The 22413-nt window shown below is 46.2% G+C and overlaps 1 protein-coding gene across 1 annotated transcript; it reads right to left on the bottom strand.

Moving 5' to 3' along the window:
• Window positions 1-1440: 1440 nt before the first annotated feature.
• LOC133141609 (MLX-interacting protein-like) lies at window positions 1441-22109 on the bottom strand. The gene is made up of 15 exons (XM_061262174.1): window positions 21673-22109; window positions 17628-17734; window positions 15088-15173; window positions 14605-14691; window positions 13683-13724; window positions 12828-13053; window positions 10869-10961; window positions 10272-10348; window positions 8789-9320; window positions 5823-5944; window positions 5599-5709; window positions 4515-4642; window positions 3672-3795; window positions 2397-2526; window positions 1441-1566 (listed from the first exon to the last, which is right to left on the bottom strand). The coding sequence occupies exons 1-15, from the start codon at window positions 21984-21986 to the stop codon at window positions 1445-1447; spliced, it is 2301 nt and encodes a 766-aa protein (XP_061118158.1). The 5' UTR covers window positions 21987-22109; the 3' UTR covers window positions 1441-1444.
• Between the last annotated feature and the right edge of the window lie 304 nt (window positions 22110-22413).

Here is a 22413-nt window from a genome sequence, read left to right on the forward strand (position 1 = left end):
CCCTAAGGTGGTTTAATGCAGTAACACGACCCTGGGAAAGCACTTTGCCAGGCACACCAATTCAGAATGGTCACAATTTTCAGTTTTAAACAGGTCAAGTTCCTTTTTGCTGCTTTTCCGGGTTTGCTTCCTCCCTGGCGTTAATTTTGAAAGACTTTCACTTTTCTACAGTACCATCATGAACATGTTCATAAAGTGTCATTTAAATATTTGATAACTACCAACGATAACCGGAGAGATGCTGCAATGTGTCTGTGGACAGGTCAACATGAAATGCATCATGGGATTGCTTAAAATTGCAGCGCTTCAAACTGCTGTAATCTCTTCTCCGGTTTTGCCGTGACCTTTCTTCGAAAAGCTACGCACACCAACACAGATTAGGGTCTGAACCTGAACACACATACACAGGTGCAGGAGCTGTTCCATCCCCTTTTTGATCATCTACTTACCACAGAATGAGGGAGGGAAGGGCTACGAAAATAAATTAAAGTCAGGACATAACTTTGCATAACTGGAGATACATCGAATAGTAAAGCATCGAAACCTGCTGACAAAACGGGAGGGGGATTGCAGCTTCCCGAGGAGTGGAAACTTCTGGAAACAGCATGGGTACAGTAGAGAGGCGCTCCACTTCTGAATAAGACCAAAGTCTTTGCACTAATGAAGGTTTAAAATGAACATAACAGACACACCACTGACTTTGGTCCCTTTCTGGTCCCTTTTTTCGAATGTTATACTTATTTTATATATTCTCGTTTCTGTATAAACACACATTCACCCCAGAAAACACAAAGTGTTCTCACAATGTTGCTGGAAAGTTTTGGCAATGGTATACCAGTGTTATAATGCTACATGGCAGCAACAGTGAGAATATTTTGTGTTGGCTGTTTGTGTGTGTGTGTGTGTATGTGTGTGTGTGTGAGTCGGATCGTAACTTATCCACCCTGTTCTGTAGTTTGCTGTAATGACCTTGGATTGCTCTTTTCATGCGTCACTTAGGACAAAAGCGTCTGCTAAACACGTAAATGTAATGCAATGCAATGCAATGCAATGCAATGCAATGCAATGCAATGCAATGCAATGTAAAACAGTCATTCTTAAATTAGAGTTCAGTTATGGAATAGCTTCCCTCCAGATCCTGTTCTCGAAGTGGAACATTTGCCCCAATGCGCAGATAAAGATGGAGGTCGACCCAGTTCACCTGAGAAGGCAGCCTCTGACGGGGTAACAGTAAAAGAAGGCCCATGCAGAGAGAGCAGCAGGAAGTGTAAACAGCGCCGCCTACAGGCTCGGAGGTACAGTACAAGACAAGGGTCCGGGATGGAGGCGGGCAGCGTCAGAGCCGTTTTAAAGGTCACAGAGAAGTTAAGGCAGCTCTCCTCTGCCCCTCTGCCCCCCTGCCCCCCTGACCCCGCCCTTCTTATCGCCCTCCCGGTCGTCGTGGCTACGGTTCGGCTGCGTTCCCAGCCGAGTGCCCCACCGCTCGACCGGCCTCTGCCGGGAGCAGGCCGGGGTCGGTCAGGATGGAGCTGGAGGTGCTCAGCTGCAGCAGGGCGTCCAACACCACTGGGAGAAACCACAGAGACAAACAGCGTGAGCTGAGCGCTGACTGCCACCGTGTGGACAGGAGGATGAACTGCAGCACAACCCAGGTCCTAATAACACCAGTGATAGCCAGCCCTGTTCCTGAACATCTACCGTCCTGAATGTTTTTACTCCAGCCGTAACAAAGCAAAAAAAACTCCTTCAGCCGCTAGAGCAGGGCTGCCCAACCCTGTTTCTGGAGACCTACCTTCCTGTAGCTTTTCACACCAACCCTAACAAAACACAGTAGGTGTGCCAAATTACAGTTGATGAAATGAAAACCTACAGGATGGTAGATCTCCAGACCTCAGAAAAAATAATGTAAAAATAAAGTCCAATGGGAAAGTCCAATGGGAAAATAGGATTTTTAAGTGAATATATAGATATCACGAGGGGGCGACTTCTTATCAATTGGCAAAACTAGGTTCTTGGAAGCTGTGGTTGGATCGCTCTTTATTGTTACTCCCTGGCAATGCAGTGTAGAGTACTGTAGAGCAACAAAATTCAGTGCAGTGTAGTGCAGTGTAGTCTAGTCTAATGTAGTGGAACACAGTGCAGTGTAATAAGGTGCAGTGTAATGCAGTGTAGAGCAGTGTTATACAGTGCAGTGTACAGCCGTGTAGTGCAGTGCAGTGTAATAAGATGCAGTGTAATGCTGTGCAGCGTACTGCAGTGTAATAAGGTGCGGTGTAGACCAGTGTAATACAGTGAAGTGTAATAAGGCGCAGTGTAGTGCAATGCAGTGCAGTATAGAGCGGTGTACTGCAGTGTAATAAGGTGCAGTGTAATGCAGTGTACTGTAAGGCACTCACTGGGCCTCAGTGCCAGCAGACTGCAGTGCTGCTCCAGCCATAGCAGGGTGGTCTGACGCAGCTCTAATACGCTGGCGGTGGACACCGCGCTGTTAAACGACTCAAACAGCGGTTTGATGATGATGCTGAACTGTGGAGGATGAGGGTCAAGGGTCAAACTGCAAAGCAAAGGGTACTTATTCATGTCTAGCTCGCCCTGTGCATTGCACATAATGTACTGAAAAAGAAGTCTGTGTACAGTGTTTGAGGTGTACTGAAGCTTAGGGGCTTCAGGCTGGACAATAATAATAATAATAATAATAATAATAATAATAATAATAATAACAACAATAATGGCGGCACGGATGGTGCAGTGGGCAGCACTGCCGCCTGACAGCAAGGAGGTCCTGGGTTCGAATCCCCGTCGGCCGGGGCCTCTGTGTGCGGAGTTTGCATGTTCTCCCCGTGTCTGCGTGGGTTTCCTCCGGGTACTCCGGTTTCCTCCCACAGTCCAAAGACATGCACGTTAGGCTGATTGGAGAGTCTAAATTGCCCGTAGTGTGTATGAGTGTGTGAGTGAATGGTGTGTGTGCCCTGCGATGGACTGGCGACCTGTCCAGGGTGTATTCCTGCCTTTCGCCCAATGTATGCTGGGATAGGCTCCAGCCCCCCTGCGACCCTGATCAGGATAAGCGGGTTCAGATAATGGATGGATGGATGGATGGATAATAATAATAATAATAACAACGTTATTTGTAAAGCATTATATGAACCAATGTTACGGTATCAAGGTTGACTGAACTGTCCTCATGTCAGTGTAAGTTGAGCATTTTCCACACCCCTTTTCACTTTTCATTTTTTCATTCAATTGCGTGCATTTCCTTAATTTGTGCAGTCTCCAACCTCTATGCCAGACCTGGCCAACCCTGCTTCAGGAGAGCCACAGGGCATGCTGGTTAGTGCTGTTATTCAGCACTTAATTGATCAATTAAAGCAGTCAATTGCACAGTTAGCTCACTCCTGGTTTCTTGGTTCTGTAGTGGTTGTTGTATTTGAGGTGAGACACTGTGGTTGGCTACCTCTGCTCAATGCTACGCTGTAGCTTTAACATACTGAGATCAGAACAAATTTAAATTAGGGGAAAAACTGTTGCTCTAAAATTGTAATATGTAATATGAATGATTGCACAATAAATTCACATTCACATTTACCCTAAACTTAAAACCTAAACTGCCATAAACCCATCTCCCTTCTTAGCTTTATAGATCGTATATAGATGCTCAGTTAAAAAGATACAATCCAAAACTTCCAGTTCTGAAGAGTTCTGTTCCTCACGTACTCGTTGAACCTGTCCCACATGCAGTCGAGCCGATTCCGTGTAACAGGCACACCTGTGGCCGGGAGTTTCTGGTGACAAGAACTGGGAAGAACACAGGCGCATAATGATGATGATGATGATGATGATGATGATCTCTCTCTCTCTCTCTCACTCTCACTCTCACTCTCACTCTCACTCTCACTCACTCACTCACTCACTCACTCACTCACTCACTCACTCACTCACTCACTCACTCACTCACTCACTCACTCACTCACACACTCACACACTCACACACTCACAATGACCTCATCTCCCCAGATACATGTATATGTGTATGACCAACTATGCTATATTTCAGATGCTAAAACACTCAATAAAGTAATATTTGACAGTGTCCAAAGATTATTTGTTGTTGAGGCAGATACATTATAATATCACAGGAATATTTAATTTTGTCATGTTACATTGTCTCTGAAACATTTCCATTAAAGACAAGCTGGGAACGGAAGTGGGAATTAAAAATCGAAAGAAATCCAGTGGGTAAAAAAAAAGAAAAAAAAGTTACTTAACTAAATCCTAAAAATACTTAAATACATAAATGTATTAATACATATGCATTTTTTGGAATATATACCTTTAAGACGTGTTAGTGTGGTTATGAAGACTCGACTAAACTGAGATAAAAATGAACTTTGATTTCAGCTTGTCTTTAAGCTCAATGGCATTACTCGCTGTCTGTGCCTGACATTCCCCGGAGGTGGAAGAGATCTCGTATTGCTGAATGGCGCTGAATGATGATGTCATGCACAGCGCCCTACCTGATGGAGGCGTTGAGCTCCTCCATCTCCTCTCGGAGACGCCGGGCTTCCTCCTGCATCTGCTGTCTGTCCTGCTGCAGCTTGCCGATGTACTCCACAGTCTTCTGCAGAGTGGCCGCGTTCGTAACCTGCTTAAAAACCCAAACAGCAAGGGTCCAGTACCGCAGATAACGAGGTTACTGCACAACTTAACGCAACCAAACATCTATGGTTAATTGAGCTTATGGTCTGATGTAACACAACACAGACATCTATGGTTAATTGACATTACTGTCTGATATAACACAACCCAAAACATCTATGCTTAATGGACATTACTGTCTAATATAACACAATGCAAAACATCTATGGTTAATTGACATTACTGTCTGATATAACACAACCCAAAACATCTATGGTTAATTGACATTACTGTCTGATATAACACAACCCAAAACATCTATGGTTAATTGACATTACTGTCTGATATAACACAACCCAAAACATCTATGGTTAATTGACATTACTGTCTGATATAACACAACCCAAAACATCTATGGTTAATTGACATTACTGTCTGATATAACACAACCCAAAACATCTATGGTTAATTGAGCTTACAGTTGTAGAAGTTACTGCCTGAACCATAGATGATTGAAATGAGGTGACTACCTGCTGCGTGCCCCTTCACTCACATAACCTTGCAGACACTGGGCAATGCATTTAACTACAAAGCCAGGAAACTGGTTTCCCAACCCAAATTTTAGCAGCAGTTTAAACTGATGTAATTACATATATTAAACTTTCAATCTGTAACCTGATAATTAAGAAAAAAACAGAACCATGCATCTTTTAGTTCTTGCTTACTTAACCACAGGACCTGTGTGTGAGAGTGAATGTGTGTGTGTGTGTGTGTGTGTGTGTGTGCGAGTGAGATAAAGAGAGAGACAACATAATCTTTCTAATAAAAAAAAAAGTAAGATAAAATACATATATAATACTAACTAAATATACTAATAGGAGGCAGCTGATTCAAAGTGAGTCACAACCATTGTCAAAGAGGGAAAAAAAAAGTTTTTGGAATACAAAGGTGTTCTATTCTTACAGGTTTAGAGGAGGACTTGGTCTTCAGCGTAGGAACCAGGGTGCACAGGGTGCGGAAGCCCAGATTAATGCTGAAGCGTCTCTTCTGCTCGGCCGAACTTTGACGGCAGCCCTGCGAGACACACGTTAAGGCAATAGCTCAGTACCCCCGGAGCGGCAAAAAAAAAAAAAAAAAAAAACGGCGGCCATTTTAGGGACGGAAAGAGCGGGAAATAGGTCCGTCACCTGAGCGATGTCGCCAGGGGCGATGACGATGTTGGCAGGGGGCGGGGCTTCTGTTTGCAGAGGGCTGGGTGCGATGATGACCGTGCCGCTGTGGGCGGGGAAGGCACCTGGCGAGGTCAAAGGGCAGAGGCGAACATTTCAGAGGCCATTTTGTGCCGAGAGCGGGCGTACGGGCAACTCCAGCGTGACTACCGCGAACCTTTTCCCAATATTTTCTCAACCGATGCCAAGAGCATGTGGGACTGGGGTGGAGCCTCTTGGTATCGCGCTCGGGACTGAAAGGGCTAAACGCACGCTCGGACAGAGTCGGGACTTCAGTCCTCCAGTGGCTGGGCACCTCACCGACAACGCAGAGGAAGACTGAACACAAAATGCCTGTGGCAACACTGCCCTCTGGTGGAAAAGAAGCTATAGACATGCAAAATGAAAAGCGGTTCCTGACGTCAGGGGACCAAGGATTGACCTTACCCCTGAAGCGCACAAACTCCAGTTTGTAGCCTCTAGTGGCTAAAAGCAAATTTCCACATTGAAGTCTATAAAAACTATACATTTAGCCTGGCAAAATTATACTATTTTTACTTTTAAATAAAAACATTTCTTCACACTGAACTAATTACTCTCCAGGGACTATTTTCCTCTCCAGAGCCACACAGAATCTTTTCATTCCTATTCATCCCGTCACGTTTAGGTACCCAGTGCACGTGCTCTGGTGGCAAAAAGCCCCAAAATTTGTCAAACTTGGACCATTGAGCAACACCCATAGGAACCCATGGAGCCGGTAAGCAGAAGCCAATTACATATCTCCATGGCTCCAGCACTCCTGTAGGGCCACTCAATATTTAAGAAGAAAATAAAAAAATTTGATACCAAACTGACTCAATTAGAGCATAATTTGACAGGGAGGTGAGGTTAAATCTTCACGTGTACGTTGATGGGCTGCTTCCTGCACCCACATTCATTGGGGCCGGTGGCACTCCTGACATTTAATCATTACATTACATTACATTATTGGCATTTAGCAGACGCTCTTATCCAGAGTGATGTACAGTTGATTAGACTAAGCAGGAGACAATATCCCCCTGGAGCAATGCAGGGTTAAGGGCCTTGCCTAAGGGCCCAACGGCTGTGCGGATCTTAATGTGGCTACCCCGGGGATCCACCTTGCGGGTCCCAGTCAGGTACCTTAACCACTACGCTACAGGCCGCCCTTAGCAACACCACTTAGCGTGGAACTAAGCCTTAGCCTCAGTCGTTTTCCACAGGAAGTTCCTCGGCTGCCTTTGAACAATAATTACATGGGTGGCACCAGAGTACCTTGGGGGATGGTGGTACTCATAGTTTTTGTTCTTTTTTCACGCTTGGCTCTGCCGCTGAGGTAACTTTGGCGACAACGTTGCTTAGCCCACTGACCTCTGACACTGGGCCTGTGTCACAGTGAACGTGGCAGTGTCCAGTACAGCAGTTAGGCAGTTAGGCATGCTTTATTTGGCCAAATGTTTGGTATTAGTTTCAATATCTTGCCCGTGAGTGGTGAGTGGTGAGCTGAGCAAGGACTCCCATGAAGTCTTGTTATCGAAAACAAAGAAGAAGAATGAACGCTTATTTTAAACACTGATTTTCCCCTTTGAAGTCCTTTTATAAGGATTATTCTTGTCAGGAGAATAATCATGGCATATCTTCATGGTTTTGCTTCGATCCCCGGTGTAGCCACAATAAGATCCGCACAGCCGTTGGGCCCTTGAGCAAGGCCCTTAACCCTGCATTGCTCCAGGGGAGGACTGTCTCTCCTGATTAGTCTAATCAACTGTACATCGCTCTGGATAAAAGAGTGACTGCCAAATGCCATTAATGTAATGTACACTAGCCTTTTATTAGCAACCGCCTTTAACTAGTGAGCCTTTAATGGAGGGATGAGGGGGTGAAAAAGAGCCAGGGGCTCATTCCAACCGCTGATTTTTCTCCACTCTTATCCTCCCCTCGCTCCTGACTCGGAAACCGATCGAGCTCCGCCATCTTTAAGGACATTCCGACCCTTTAAACGTTCCTTTAAGGAGCTAGAAGCAGAAGTCAGGAACTCCCAACCTTTCCTTTGAGCCAGAAAACACGGGCGCGGAAGTATTTTTTCAGAAAGCCAGACGTATAAATGATCCGCCTATGGATCCACTTCTCCCCGTCTGCCACGTCTGTAACTGACCTGTGGATCCACCTCTCCCCATCTGCCACGTCTGCCACGTCTGTAACTGACCTGTGGATCCACCCCTCCCCATCTGCCACGTCTGTAACTGACCTGTGGATCCACCTCTTCCCATCTGCCACGTCTGTAACTGACCTGTGGATCCGCCTCTCCCCATCTGCCACGTCTGTAACTGACCTGTGGATCCACCTCTCCCCGTCTGCCACGTCTGTAACTGACCTGTGGATCCACCTCTCCCCGTCTGCCACGTCTGTAAATGACCTGTAGATCCACCTCTCCCCATTTGCCACGTCTGTAACTGACCTGGGGATCCACCTCTCCCCATCTGCCACGTCTGTAACTGACCTGTGGATCCACCTCTCCCCGTCTGCCACGTCTGTAACTGACCTGTGGATCCACCTCTCCCCGTCTGCCACGTCTGTAACTGACCTGTGGATCCACCTCTCCCCGCCTGCCACGTCTGTAACTGACCTGTGGATCCACCTCTCCCCATCTGCCACGTCTGTAACTGACCTGTGGATCCACCTCTCCCCATCTGCCACGTCTGTAACTGACCTGTGGATCCACCTCTCCCCGTCTGCCACGTCTGTGACTGTAACTGACAAGGCTTCAAACTGACGTCTGAAAGGAGCAAGGACACTCCATCCGCCTAACTCCCGTTTTTCTCAGTTCCCACCCCCCCCCCCACGTCTTCACTTCTTTTCCTCTCCACTTTTCCCACTCTGATGGGCGGGAGCTCGGAGTAGAACTAACAAGCCCCAGGTGTCCTCACCTGTGATGAAGAGGGGCGGGGCTGGGCGGGGCCGGGCGGGGCCGATGTTGGGGACGATGTTGGGGACGATGTTGGGGACGATGTTGGGGACGCGTCGGGCCCGCGGGTTGGAGGCGCCCGCCTGCCGGGGCTTGGGGGCGGTGAAGGCCGGGGGGGGCGGCGTTCCCTCGGCGACGGGCCGGGGCAGCACTCGGGGTTTCTGGGGCATTCTGGGTAGGGGAAGGGCGGACGGCCGAGCGGGTTTCGGGGCGACTTTAGGGGGGGCGGGGGAACGGACGGCAGTGCAGGGGGGCAAACGGCTGCCCACGGCCGGGTCCCACCTCGCCACTGGCCTCTGAACTAGAGAGGGGCGGGGAGCAGCATTTGGGAGCCGAGGGGCCAGCGGGACGGTGGCAACAGGGGTGGGGGGTGCGGAGAACAGAGGGGGGTAGGTCCCGGGGTAGGGGGGGGCGCAACGCATTCCTCCGATGTGATTGGACACGCTGGCAGATGGAATCTTGGGTGATGTAGTCACGGAGGGCAGCAGGGAGGTCTGAAATGACATCACAAGGCAGTCAACACGGACTGCAGCACTACTGATCTAGGATCAGTTTCACCCGTTAGTAGATGGGAATAGGGTGCAGACAGGGGAAGCCTGATCCGAGATGAGCACTCTCCACACCAAGAACTACAACTATAACGATAACTACAAATGTGCAGTTTTAAAAGATCACACTACCTCCCGTGGATAGTAGAGTCCACCCCACAACTACAACAACAATGACAGTGACGAACGATATTTTCTGGCTGAATGAACAATACAATTAAACACTGACAGCCAATCAAAATTAATCCGAATGTACTGGGCGTCACGTGAGATGACAGCCGAAAGAGTACTTACATGGGTGTGGATGCCCACGACGATAAGGTTGTAGTTATGGTTATAGTTATAGTTACAGTTCTTGCTGTGGATGCCCACGTTATGTTGTAGTTATGGTTGTAGTTATGGTTATGGTTATAGTTATAGTTCTTGGTGTGGATGCTCACGTTGTTATGGTTGTTATGGTTATAGTTGTGGTTGTAGTTATGGTTGTAGTTATGGTTCTTGGTGTGGATGCCCACGTTGTTATGGTTGTAGTTATGGTTCTTGGTGTGGATGCCCACGTTGTTATGGTTGTACTAATGGCTATTGTTATGGTTGCAGTTATGGTTGTAGTTAAGAGTTCTTGGTGCGGACAGGCCTTTACTTGGAGACCAGTCTAAAGCAGCAGACCTGGGACAAATACGCAATTGCTTTAGATTCAAATACTTTTCTATGCTTTACTTGTCTGGTGTATTGAAATACTCTCAAAAAGTGCCAACCGCAGGTCCTCTCGCTTAGCTGACTTGCACAAGGCAAGATCAATCGAGCACAGAGAAGTATTTCAACCCGTAACAATTAGCGTACGTATTTGACCCAGGTCTGCTCCATAGATGGCGGTCGGGTGAAGGGGCGGTTCTGTACCGGAGGGTGGGAGGCGGGAACAGCAGAGGAGGGGAAGGAGGTAGAGGGGGTGGGCTGACGGTAGCTGTGGAACAAATCTGAAGAAAGCCAGAACAGAAAGACCGTCAAACACGTACCAATACTCACTGACTCTGCTCCTCTATGCATTTAAGTAATATGTATACTGTATATTAATATATACAGTATATTGCTTGCATTATATATGTTAGGGGTGTAAATCTCAAATTTCTCTACCATTCGCTTTGATTATTTTGATCCAATTCATTCATCCATTTCATTCATTCATTCATTCATTATCCTAACCCGCTTATCCTGAACAGGGTCGCAGGGGGGCTGGAGCCATGCCGCCCCTTAATATTTCATGCAATATCAAAATAAAAGCTAATCGTTAACCCCCCCCCCCACTGAAAATCTTTTCAAACGTACAGTGCTTCTAAAAGTCAGTAATTTATTTAGGGACTGCATTTTGCACACCGGATTTGGACAGAAAACCATAGCACGGTTACTGTCGTGCGTAGTACGTAGCGCCACAGTACGCAGTACATGCAGTACGGCCGGTGTGGCACGCGATTCGCGGAGTGCGTAGTCCTGGGTTACCTTGAAACAGCTCAAAGGTGTCGAGGGAGAAGTCCAGGTTGGGCTGCAGGTTGCCGAGACCAGGCTGGATCATATCCGCGTTCCCGCTGTGCGCTTCATAAGGGGGCGAGAGGGCGAGGGGGCGTGAGAGCAGGACCGGGCCCCCAAATCCACAAACACTGAACCTTGCGCAAGGATGACCGGAAAAGCCTCTTCAACATTGCTAAGAGCTAACGCTGCTTGTCATCATCACATCCCGCAAAGTGCTAACAAGCTAACCTTGCTTAAAATGCCAGCGCTGTTTGTCAGTAGAGCAATGTGCAAAGCGCTAACGAGCTAACCTTGCTGAAAATGCCAGCGCTGTTTGGCAGTACAGCAATGCGCAATGTGCTAGCAAGCTAATCAAGTTAACACTGAATAAAGTCAATTTCACCATTGCTCTCCACATGAAACTTTGAGCTATTCTTTAATTAGTTTTTAACCCAACTGTAACTTCTGGCCGTGTCGTGGCTTTGATGGGGGTTGATGGGGATTGATGGGGGTTTGGAAAGGGAATTAGTTTCCGGCAAAAGGTGTGTGGCTGTTGGGGTCAGGGGTCAGGGGTCAGGGGTCAACTGACCTGGGGGGTCTTCAAGAAGGATGCGAGCAAGGGTCGGGCTAGTCAGCTTTCAGTTACAAGACCATTGTAAATCCCTTCCTATCACTGAAAAAGGCTCACTGACATGTTGACTCACACTCTGCCTGTGTTTATAGTCCTTAAATTCGGGTTTCAAAATATGCAGTTGACGGGCCGGCACTCTGTACCTAAACATCGTATCGCTGTACAACAATTCAAGCTCATTGGTTGAAAAGTGGTTCTAATTGCCACAGCCAATGGCGTTTCAACGTCAGCGCGTTCACAGAGAAGGGAATGGGATAAACACTGTTGTGGTCTGAAGGCGTTTGTTGCTGCTATTCCTCTCTTGACCGTTAGAAGTTAAAAATTACCTATTGTACCTTTAGCAACATGATGTGCATAGAATATGACAGCCATTTGTCAAGTGAGGAATATATTATAATTTCACTTTGTGAACTGACTGAGCCAAAATGGATGAGTGCGTTCAAGGCAGCGAACGTTCGCGGCAAACTACGTTTAAATTAACACTCCATTTTATTCACCACCATCTCCTTCTTAATAAAAATAGATGCAACTTAGGTCGAACAACAACTAGCTAATTTATTGTTCACCTGTGATTTATTTTTAAAGGTAAGAACAAGTATTACATTGATTAAAGTGTACTTTAACGGCCAAATACACTCACCGAGTACTTTATTTGGTATTTAATATTTTTTGAGACTTCTACTGCTCTAGCCCTATCCACTTAAAGAGCTATGATGCGTTGTGTGTTCAGAGATGCTCTTCTGCATACCACTGTTGTAATGTGTGGTTATTTGTGTTACTGTCAGCCTTGACCAGTCTGGCCATTCTCCTCTGACGTCTCTCATTAACAAGGCGTTTCTGTCTGCAGAACTGCTGCTCACTGGATGTTCTTTTGCACCATTCTTTGCAAACTCTAGAGACTAATGTGCGTGAAAATCCCAGGAGATCAGCAGTTTCTGAGATACACAAAAAGTCAGGTGTTGAGACCCCAATCACACCATAAACCCGTAAGTTACAGAACTGAAAATGTTGCCGAACGTTAGCTAACGTTTGCCATCCCGAACGTACGTCCGGTCGCGAGTTCGGGGGGCAGGGGCGAGGGTCGGGGGCGCAGGGGCGAGGGTCAGGGGGGGCAGGGGCGAGGGTCAGGGGGGCAGGGGCGAGGGTCGGGGGGGCAGGGGCGAGGGGCGAGGGGGCAGGGGCGAGGGTCGAGGGGGCAGGGGCGAGGGTCGGGGGGGCAGGGGAGAGGGTCGGGGGGGCAGGGGCGAGGGGCGAGGGTCGAGGGGGCAGGGGCGAGGGTCGGGGGGGCAGGGGAGAGGGTCGGGGGGGGGGAAACACACCCATGTCCCTGGGGTTGGGCCCGCTCAGGGTCTGATGGGAGGCCAGCGTGGAGAACAGCGTGTCCGAGCTCTCCGACATCAGCACTTCGATGTCGAACAGTGAGTCCATGTCCATGGGAATGGGGGAGTCCAGCTGCCGGGCGAGGCCACGGCGCACTCCCATCTCATCGCTCTGCAAGATGTCCGCCGAGATCTCCCCGAACAGGGAGAACTGGTCTTCCGATCCCTGGGTGTGCATGACAGAAAATATTAATATAATAAAAAATAAAACACGAATAACTCACCTCACAGAGAGGCGCCATGACACCACAACCCACCCCACCCCACCTCCTCCCTACACACGTCTTGTTTTTAACCTTTAGTTCCATTCATAAAAAACACATGGAGGATTAAACACGGATTCCCGTCGTTTCCTCTCCTGGACCCATCAGACACCTTACGCATTTAAAACGTGTCCAGAAGGAAAAATAGAAACTCATGGTCGAGAATCAAACGCAAGAGGACAACGAGACGGTAAAGAAAGCATTGTGAAATATGGCGTCTCGTCAGCATGCTTTAGCCAGCCTGCTGAAAGCTTCCTTTGAGCTCGAGCCAAAGCGCTGTCGTAACAGCGCCAGTGGCAAGATCTCGCAATGTGATTCGTCAGGATGGTAGAGCAACTGACCAACCGGTTCATTTTAAAATGTCCTCTCACCAACCGGCTGGCCGCCGATGTTAGGTCAGCGTTAAATCACATGTAAAAGCGGAGAAGTCGACTCCGGTTTCGACCAATCGGCGGAGCCGTGCTAATGTATACTTTTAAAAAAGCTATTCTGTGGAATAATGAAAATGGCTGCAATACAATGGAGAGCGTACCTTGAGAAGGCCGGAGAGATCTTCGTCCTTGTGCTTCTGTAACTATGACAACAATAGATCTGTGTTAACGACAGCGCTGATGACATCATTACACACAGCGTGACATCATCACTATGGAATATAGAAGGCTGCCCCTCAAGAGTTAATTAGTAACCAATCAGAGCAGCATAAAATTATGTGTTTCTATAATTTTCTTCTGTAAATTCGTTCAGTAAAATATTCTAATTTAGCATTGTTTCTTTCCCCACTTTTATTTTCCAGAAATGGCTTTGATTCCAGAGCCAGATGTCCACACATTGATCCTCCTGATGTGTCCTTCTGATTCCAGTTTATAATTTATCCATCCATCCATTATCTGAACCCGCTTATCCTGAACAGGGTCGCAGGGGGGCTGGAGCCTATCCCAGCATACATTGGGCGAAAGGCAGGAATACACCCTGGACAGGTCGCCAGTCCATCGCAGGGCACACACACCATCCACTCACACACTCACACCTATGGGCAATTTAGACTCTCCAATCAGCCTAACCTGCATGTCTTTGGACTGTGGGAGGAAACCGGAGTACCCGGAGCAAACCCACGCAGACACGGGGAGAACATGCAAACTCCGCACAGAGAGGCCCCGGCCGACGGGGATTCGAACCCAGGACCTCCTTGCTGTGAGGCGAGTTTATAATTTAGATCAATAAAATAAAATGTAAACACATTTCAGAAAATAAATCCAGTTGTGTAAAGGGCAGATCTACAATCTGCAAAAATCTTATTGTGGCTACACCGGGGCTTGAACCACTAGACTTCCAGGGCCAAGTCACGTCTCGTATGTATATAAACAACACCTCGATCAGTGAGATATACTGGAGATTATCAAATGTGGAAAATCTGGTGCATTGTGTGTGAAAACTCTTTTAAAAAATCACTCTACCCTTTTCTTGAAATATGTTCTCCATTTGTGGTATTCTCGCACTACGTCAAGTCCCCTTATCCAGCTCTTCCCATCTGTGTAAATCGCCTAGAAGGAAGGGAAACAAAGAGAGAAAATGCAAAAATAGATTTCTTCATAAAGAAGCTTGCCATCCTGCACAGTACCCAGGACAGTAGTTGCTCAGGTTGAGAGCTGTCTATCAAACCCCCCCAAGCCATACCACTTCCTCGTCGTGGCAACAAATGTGTTCCTTCACGCACGCCCGAGAGGTGAGGAACTGTGGCTTGTACCTACATGCTAAAGGATATGACACATAACCCAAAAGCCACAGGACAGAACAAATCCCTTGCTCTCTCTACAGATCCATGTACGATTTCATCATACTTGGGGGACCGTCACGTTGGTCATGAAGTCACGGAGTCAGGGAAGCCCATTCCGGAGGAGTTCTCAGCCGCCCGCTAAAAAGGGGGGGGGGGGGCTTACCTCAGGGCGGCGACGGTCCTCGGTCTCGATGGATCCGTCCAGAGGAGTGACGAAGTGGCAGATGGGATTCTCCCTCTTCTCTACGTCTGAGAGGAGAGAACAGGGACCTGTGACATTCGTTCTGTCTATCCATCCATCCATCCATCTATATATACACACTCAGTGATCACTTTATTAGGTAGACATGTACACCAGCTTTAATCAGCCAATCATGTGGCTGAACGGGGAAGAAATGTGACAGTCTCAATAGTTTTTAGAGAATGGTGCGCAAAAAAAAAAAAATTAAAAAAAAAAAAACATCCAGTGAGCAGCAGTTCTGGGAGCAGAAATTTGTTGATAATGACAGAGGTCAGAGGAGAAAGACCAGACAGGTAGAAGCTGACAGGATGGTGACAGTAATGCAAATAACCACGCTGTGATATGGTTGGTTGGTTGGCATTTATATAGCGCCTTTATCCAAAGCGCTGTACAATTGATACTTCCCATTCACCCATTCATACACACACTCGCACACCAACGGAGATTGGCTGCCATGCAAGGCGCCGACCAGCTCGTCAGGAGCAAATAGGGGTTAGGTGTCTTGCTCAGGGACACTTCGACACAGCCCGGGCGGGTGATCGAACCGGCAAACCCTCCGACTGCCAGACGACTGCTCTTACTGCCTGAGCCATGTCGCCCCCCATATGGTAACAGTGGTATGCAGAAGAGCATCTCTGAACACACAACGTGTCAAAGCTTTAAGTGGATAGGCTACAGCAGTCTATTAGGTATTTATTAAAGTGCTCACTGAGTATACAGTAGTGTACAAATTGAGGGCACCCCTGCTCAAAAAGCCTTTTACAATTAATATCGAAGTGAACAGAAGTGAACCTTACCTCTAAATGGTACACAATGACACATTTCTTCATTTTAAAGCAAGATTAGTTTCAAAATAATTAAAAAAGGAAAACGACCCAGTGCAGAAGTTTGGGAGCCCTACCAGTTAGTTAGTGCTTGAGTCTTCAAATTCTCGCTTTTGGGATTTTCCCCCCATTCTTCCTGACAAAAAACCTCTAGCTCAAGAATATTCTTCGGCCTCCTTCCATGTACGGCATGTTTGAGATTTTCAGTAGTATTCAAGTCTGGCGACTGTGGTGGCCATTCCACAACATTCATCCGTCTTTCTTGGAGGTACTTCATGGTTGATATTGAGGAATCCTTTGGATCATTGTCTTGCTGTCATACCCAAACTCTCTTCAACTTCAATGTCTCAATTAACGGGTAAGGAGTTACCAACGAACACCTGGGTCTGGGCCTTAGAATCATCTTTTTTAAAAGCAACAGAGAATAATCATGAAAATGACCCAAACTTTTGCACAGGGCCCTCCCCCCTTTTTTAAAAAATTCATAAACAGTAAAACATTTAGATAAAAAGCAACCTTGCTTTAAAATTTGCAGAAAGGTCTCATGCTTAACTCTGTACCATTTTGAGTTCAGGTTTGCTTTCTTTGTAAACCAGGGGTGCCCAAATGTTTTCACCCCACTGTATATATGTTTATTTAGTTAACATAAAATAACATAACATAAAGATGAGAACAGGCCATTGAGCCCAGCAATGCTTTCCTACCACTAAAGTGTACCTACTGCTTAGTTTGCCTGACAGATAAATAGTATCTACAACTTATCAAGCCTGGTCTTGAAAACCCCCAGTGTTTCTGCCTCCACTAAATGTCCTGGCAAGCAATTCCACACAGTGACCAGGCAACAGTCCTTGGAACACACATTGAGGGTGCAAGCTATCATTTGCTATGAGGCCCAAGATTACAGCAACATAAAACACAAGTTAAAAGGTACAAGGTAAAATTGTAAAGCCATGTAAATATATTAAGTGCCCGTGTGCCCATGAATGCAGTGCTATCCAATGAGTGTGTGGAGAATGTGGAATTTCATGTTTGGGGTTCGAAATATTTACTAAACCCTAATCAACATAAAACATAGTGTACATAGTGTACCCTTAGTCCTCCCTCCTGATTTCCCCTGCCCCTCCTTTCTGATATCCCTATCCTTGTCTAACCCCCCCCCCCCCCAAAAAAAAATAAAAATAAAAATAAAAGATTCTGATGACAACTATGTTTAGAACAGCATTTCCTGTGTATTTTGCTAGTTTCTGGATGTGATGCTCTGACTTATGGTAGAACCTATGCACTTGTAAGTCGCTTTGGATTAAAAGCGTCTGCCAAATGACTAAAATGTAAATGTAAAATGTACATTTGGTTCTTGGGATTTTCCTTTTATTGCCCAATTCTTTAGTATTCAACACATACAGAAAAGAACGGGCCCCAAACATTTCAAAGACTTTTTTTTAAAACGGCAATTTTCTTGAATCTTATGAAGGATGTTCTTTTCAGCACAGAGAGGTCACCTCATAGATTCACCAGTTAACTCACCGCTTGCCTTGCTTCATTTAAATGTAAAGAATAGAAGACCTGTGGTGAAAATGCAGCGGTGAAAAGGATCATGGGATTTGTAGTGCAGTGACAGTGGACAGAGCGGGCCCTTACACTGCATGTGCCAGGCCCTCCAGATGGCGTTGTTCAGACGGATCTTGTCCCTCCACAGCAGCTTGAGACCTTTGAAGTTCTTCCATTTCGGCGACACCAACATCCCACTGGAGTGAAGAATAATCACATTTTGTCCCGTAAGGAGCATCACTCGATATGGACACAGGGGGCCCGGGGGTGACCAATCGGTGCCCTCAACGCTGACGCTGACACTGACAAGCGCAGGAATAACCGTTTCAAGCCACAAATGCGATGATGCAATGAAACGAGTGGAATTATCTCACGATAAGTCTTTAAAACCTTATTGCCAATCCATTATTTCGTTTTACGTTCGGTTGATTCAACCAACACTTCTGAAGTGCTCCTTTCTGTCGTTAAAACGGCATAACAAATGTACAAGTTTGAATCGGAGTTACTGCACTGTTGTTTAAGCTAGTTTTATTCATAAACGTGTTGGTAGAACGTTTGCATAATTGCAGTAATCCACTGAAAATCATGACTCACTGCGGTCAGAGCACAGCAGTGGCCGATATCTCACTTCACGGCACACCGTCTCCCGTAATTATTGCATAATGTTGCAAGTCAAGACAAAAACTTCAGAGGCCGACAGTAACTGAAGTAAGCGGTAAATCGACTGCATTCATATCGCGCCTTTATCCAAAGCCCTTTACAATTAATGCCTCTCATTCACCCAGTCACACACTGCCATGCAAGGTGCCAATCAGCTCATCGGGAGCAATTGGGAGGTGCGTTGCTCAGGGACACTTTGACACACCCAGGGCGGGGGGACCGAACCAGATGATACTCTTACCTCCTGAGCTAAAGTCTGTAAGTTACATCATTACATTTAGCTGACGCTTTTATCAAACGCTAATTACAGTTGATTAGACTACGTTGATTCGGCTACACCCGTGGACCCGTACAACCAACGTTGCGGGTCCCAGTCGTGTACCTTAACCGTTAGGCTAGAGGCTGCAAGTAAGGCAGGAATGGACTTGTACAACAAGGACACCACATATCTCGTTCAGTACACCCTAACATCCCCTGACTCTGACAGGAATATCCCCTTACTACAACCTGAATATCCTGTTTCCCTCAGAGAGCAGAGAGAGGGGGGAGAGAGGTGGGAGGGAGTGGGAGAGGGAGGGAGAGAGAGAGAGAAGGAGAGAGCTTTCACTCGCCTTTATTTTAACAAATAAAGGTGACATACCATTTCCTTAATACCCACCAAAAAAATAATAATAATAATAATATACAATTTTATAGATATAAAATAATATACCCAAAACCAAACCAAATAGCCAAAATAATAAAACAGAGACACAGAGAGAAAAAGAGAACAAAAGAGAGAGAGGGAGAGAGGAGATGAAGGAGAGACAAAGCGCGGTACCTGTTAAGGCTCTGTTCTAGTGCCTGGATGGGCCCCATGCTCTGGTATCTGTTAAGGCTCTGTTCTAGTGCATGGATGGGCCTGACTCTCCACGGGCTTATGAAGAAACTTTACCAGCGCAGCCATGTTGTACAAACTGGCCAAAAGGGCTTCCTCCCCACTTAGCCGAGTCAGTCTGTGCAATGTAGGGACATCCACACAGGGGTCTGCTTCTGGCTAGAAATGAGGACCGAACTGCACTTATGCGCAACACTTTTACAGTCTGAGCGACGTCATTGCAGCCCACAGCCGGGTCAAATGCATGACTGATTTAGATTCTAATTCTTTTCTATGCTCGATTGATCCAATACATCAGACGAGCTCAGTAAAGCGTGGAAAAGTATTTGAATCCAAAACAATTACATATTTGACACAGGCCTGACCTGAACCAGCCCAACAAGTACTCAGCAAATTTTGAGTCTGAAGCTGATTGAGCCCAATCACTGAAATGACAAGCCAACAATGGTAAATGCTTGGCATTTATATAGCGCCTTTATCCAAAGCGCCGTACAATTGATGCTTCTCATTCACCCATTCATATTCACACCAACGGCAATTGGCTTCCATGCAAGGCACTAACCAGCTTGTCAGGAGCATTCTGGGGGTTAGGTGTCTTGCTCAGGGACACTTCGACACACCCAGGGCGGGATCGAACCGGCAACCCTCCGACTGCCAGGCGACTGCTCTTACCGCCTGAGCCAATGTCACCCCAGACTACAAAACAACCAGACAGCCTCTGCACAGTTCTGCACTTGTTATAACTGCAGATGCTGCCTAGCATTGGCCCACACGACTGCTCTTACCGCCTGAGCCCGAAGGAAAGCCGCTTATGAAGGTGTTTTGTTACACACCTTCCAAATAGAAGTTAGACCCGAAAATATGCATACTTCTACCAAAGTTGCATTTATGTTACTTGAATCCGTATGGAACACAAACCGAAAACTCCAGGATGATATGAAATGCATGTCTAACATCTACGTGCTTCATAGATCAAGATTCACGTAATTTGGCAACTCGCGCAATGCAAATAGATTTTTTGCATATCTTTCCAAGGTACACGCACATACATTCAACATTTATAGGCCCCCTACATACACTCACTGAGCACTTATTCATGTCATTATCTAATCAACCAATTGTGTGGCAGCAGTGCAATGCATACAATCATGTCGATACAGGTCAGGAGCTTCAGTTAATGTTCACATCAACCATCAGAATGGGGAAAACATGTGATTTAAGTGACTTTGACTGTGGAATGATTGTTGGTGGCAGACAGGCTGTTTTGAGTATCTCAGAAACTGCTGATCTCCTGGGATTTCCACACATATTAGCCTCTAGAGTTTGCAAGGAATGGTGCAAAAAACAACAAAAAAATCCAATGAGCAGCAGTTTCCCAGACAGAAACGCCTTGTTAATGAGAGATGTCAGAGGAGAATGGCAAGACTGGTCTAAGCTAATGTAATAACCACACATTACAACAGTGGTATGCAGAAGAGCATCTCTGAACACACAACGCATGATAACTCTATGTGGATAGGCTACAGCAGTAGAAAAATATGTCTAAAAAATAAGTCTAATAAATACCTAATAAAGTGCTTGGTGAGTGTATATGCACTGTATCATCAGAGGTCATAGTGCAGGGGTCAGCCAGAGTTCAGCGCCACTGGGGCAGTTATGGGGTTCGGTGCAATGCCCCTGGGGCAGATATGGGGTTCGGTGCATTTACATAACACCCATTCTCCATTTTTTCTTTGTACTGGAATGATTGGTGTATGGTACCTTCCAGTCTTCTTGTTTCTGCCATTAAATGAGGCAAACAACTGAACTCTTGATCCTCAAAATACTTCCCCTTAAATCTGATGGCTAATAATCTACATCTGTATTGATATGTTTCTATTTATACTGGAGCGTACATAGCCAAAGCCTAGAAACAATTCCTCGTCTTCTTAAGGGCACAGTTGGGTTAAACAAACAAAAATAGAATGTGACATTAAAGACTACGTTTCACTTTATACAAGCAGTGGCAATCATTTATATTCAGACATTATGCAATACTTCTTTTACGCCCTGAAATGGGTTGTTTTGTATATACCGAAACGAGTGGTGCTACTCGCTTCCTGACGTTCTTATTTCCTCGTTTTTAAGTTGGGTTCATTTTCAGGAACTTCCGTTCTAGGCTATAGGCTACGTGATTTTTTAGCATCTTGCTAACAAGGATCTTCATACAAGTTTGTCGGGTAAACCATCAGGTTAACTCAGTCAACGATAGGTACAAACTAATGTTAAATATAAGTTATAAATGTATATTTTGAAGTATATATGTAAACATAAATTTGACACTCACTGCCACATTTCCCAAATGAGCAGACGATAAAAGCATTGCCTACGTAAATACGAAACCCAAAACCAAACCAGGAAGGCAATATTAAGTTCCGTCATGTCGATAGCTAGCTTAGTTAGTTGGTTAGTTAACCAGCTGGCTGACCATTACAGCAAGCGACAACAGTACCCTAGCAACCGGCTCCTGAGAATCCAGGAGTCTTTGCAGTAACATTAGCTCCTGTTTCTATAGCACAGTGCTTGCGATGTAATGTGATTTGGCTAACGTTACCCTACCTGTACGCAAGTGTCATGCACTCGAAGAGTTTCGTGAGAGAAGCATCAATTGACAGGTGTGATGTGCTGGTCTTTCCGAAGTGGTATGTCCGACAGGTCTGCTTGTTGACCGTGTCGAAATCGTAGCCCTTTTTCGGCGTGTGTTCCATGTGCAGAGAAGACACCATAAAGTGACCGCTGTGTATAATCTGAAGTTCGCGTCCATCCGACTTCCTTGACTCCAGGTTAAATTCCTCCACCTCGGTATCAGAATCGTCATCTTCCTTAAAAGTTACAGCTTTACATCGGTAATGTCGCTGCTCTTTGGTCGTCATGCCGCCGTTGTCGCTACTGGTTAAAAAAACTGAGATAGACGTGAAGCCGAATGACCTAGGCTATATAAAACTTAGGCTATAGCCGACTCTGTTTTTTCTCGTCTTCTCTTCTGCAATGCAAGTTCGCTCAGCCGCCGTAGAAGCAAACCTGATTGAGACAGACATATCATCTATGTCAGCGTTGTTGCTAATGATTGGCTGGTGCCGGGCAGAGCAACGCCCCTTAACATATCTAAAGATACTGGGGTTGTCTCGTCTCAGTCAAAGGCAAGATAAACACCACTATAATGATTTTCCCTTGTGTTACCGGACGGTAATAAAACAGAATGTGCTTGCAACTCCGAACGCGTATATTATGATAAATAAAGGATTTTTATGCGGGGGCTGAAGCAAATTTAGTTCGTTTGTTTAAGGCGTGTACTTCCTA

The sequence above is a fragment of the Conger conger genome, chromosome 12 (genome assembly GCF_963514075.1).
Source record: "Conger conger chromosome 12, fConCon1.1, whole genome shotgun sequence".
In the NCBI taxonomy this organism is placed as follows: domain Eukaryota; kingdom Metazoa; phylum Chordata; class Actinopteri; order Anguilliformes; family Congridae; genus Conger; species Conger conger.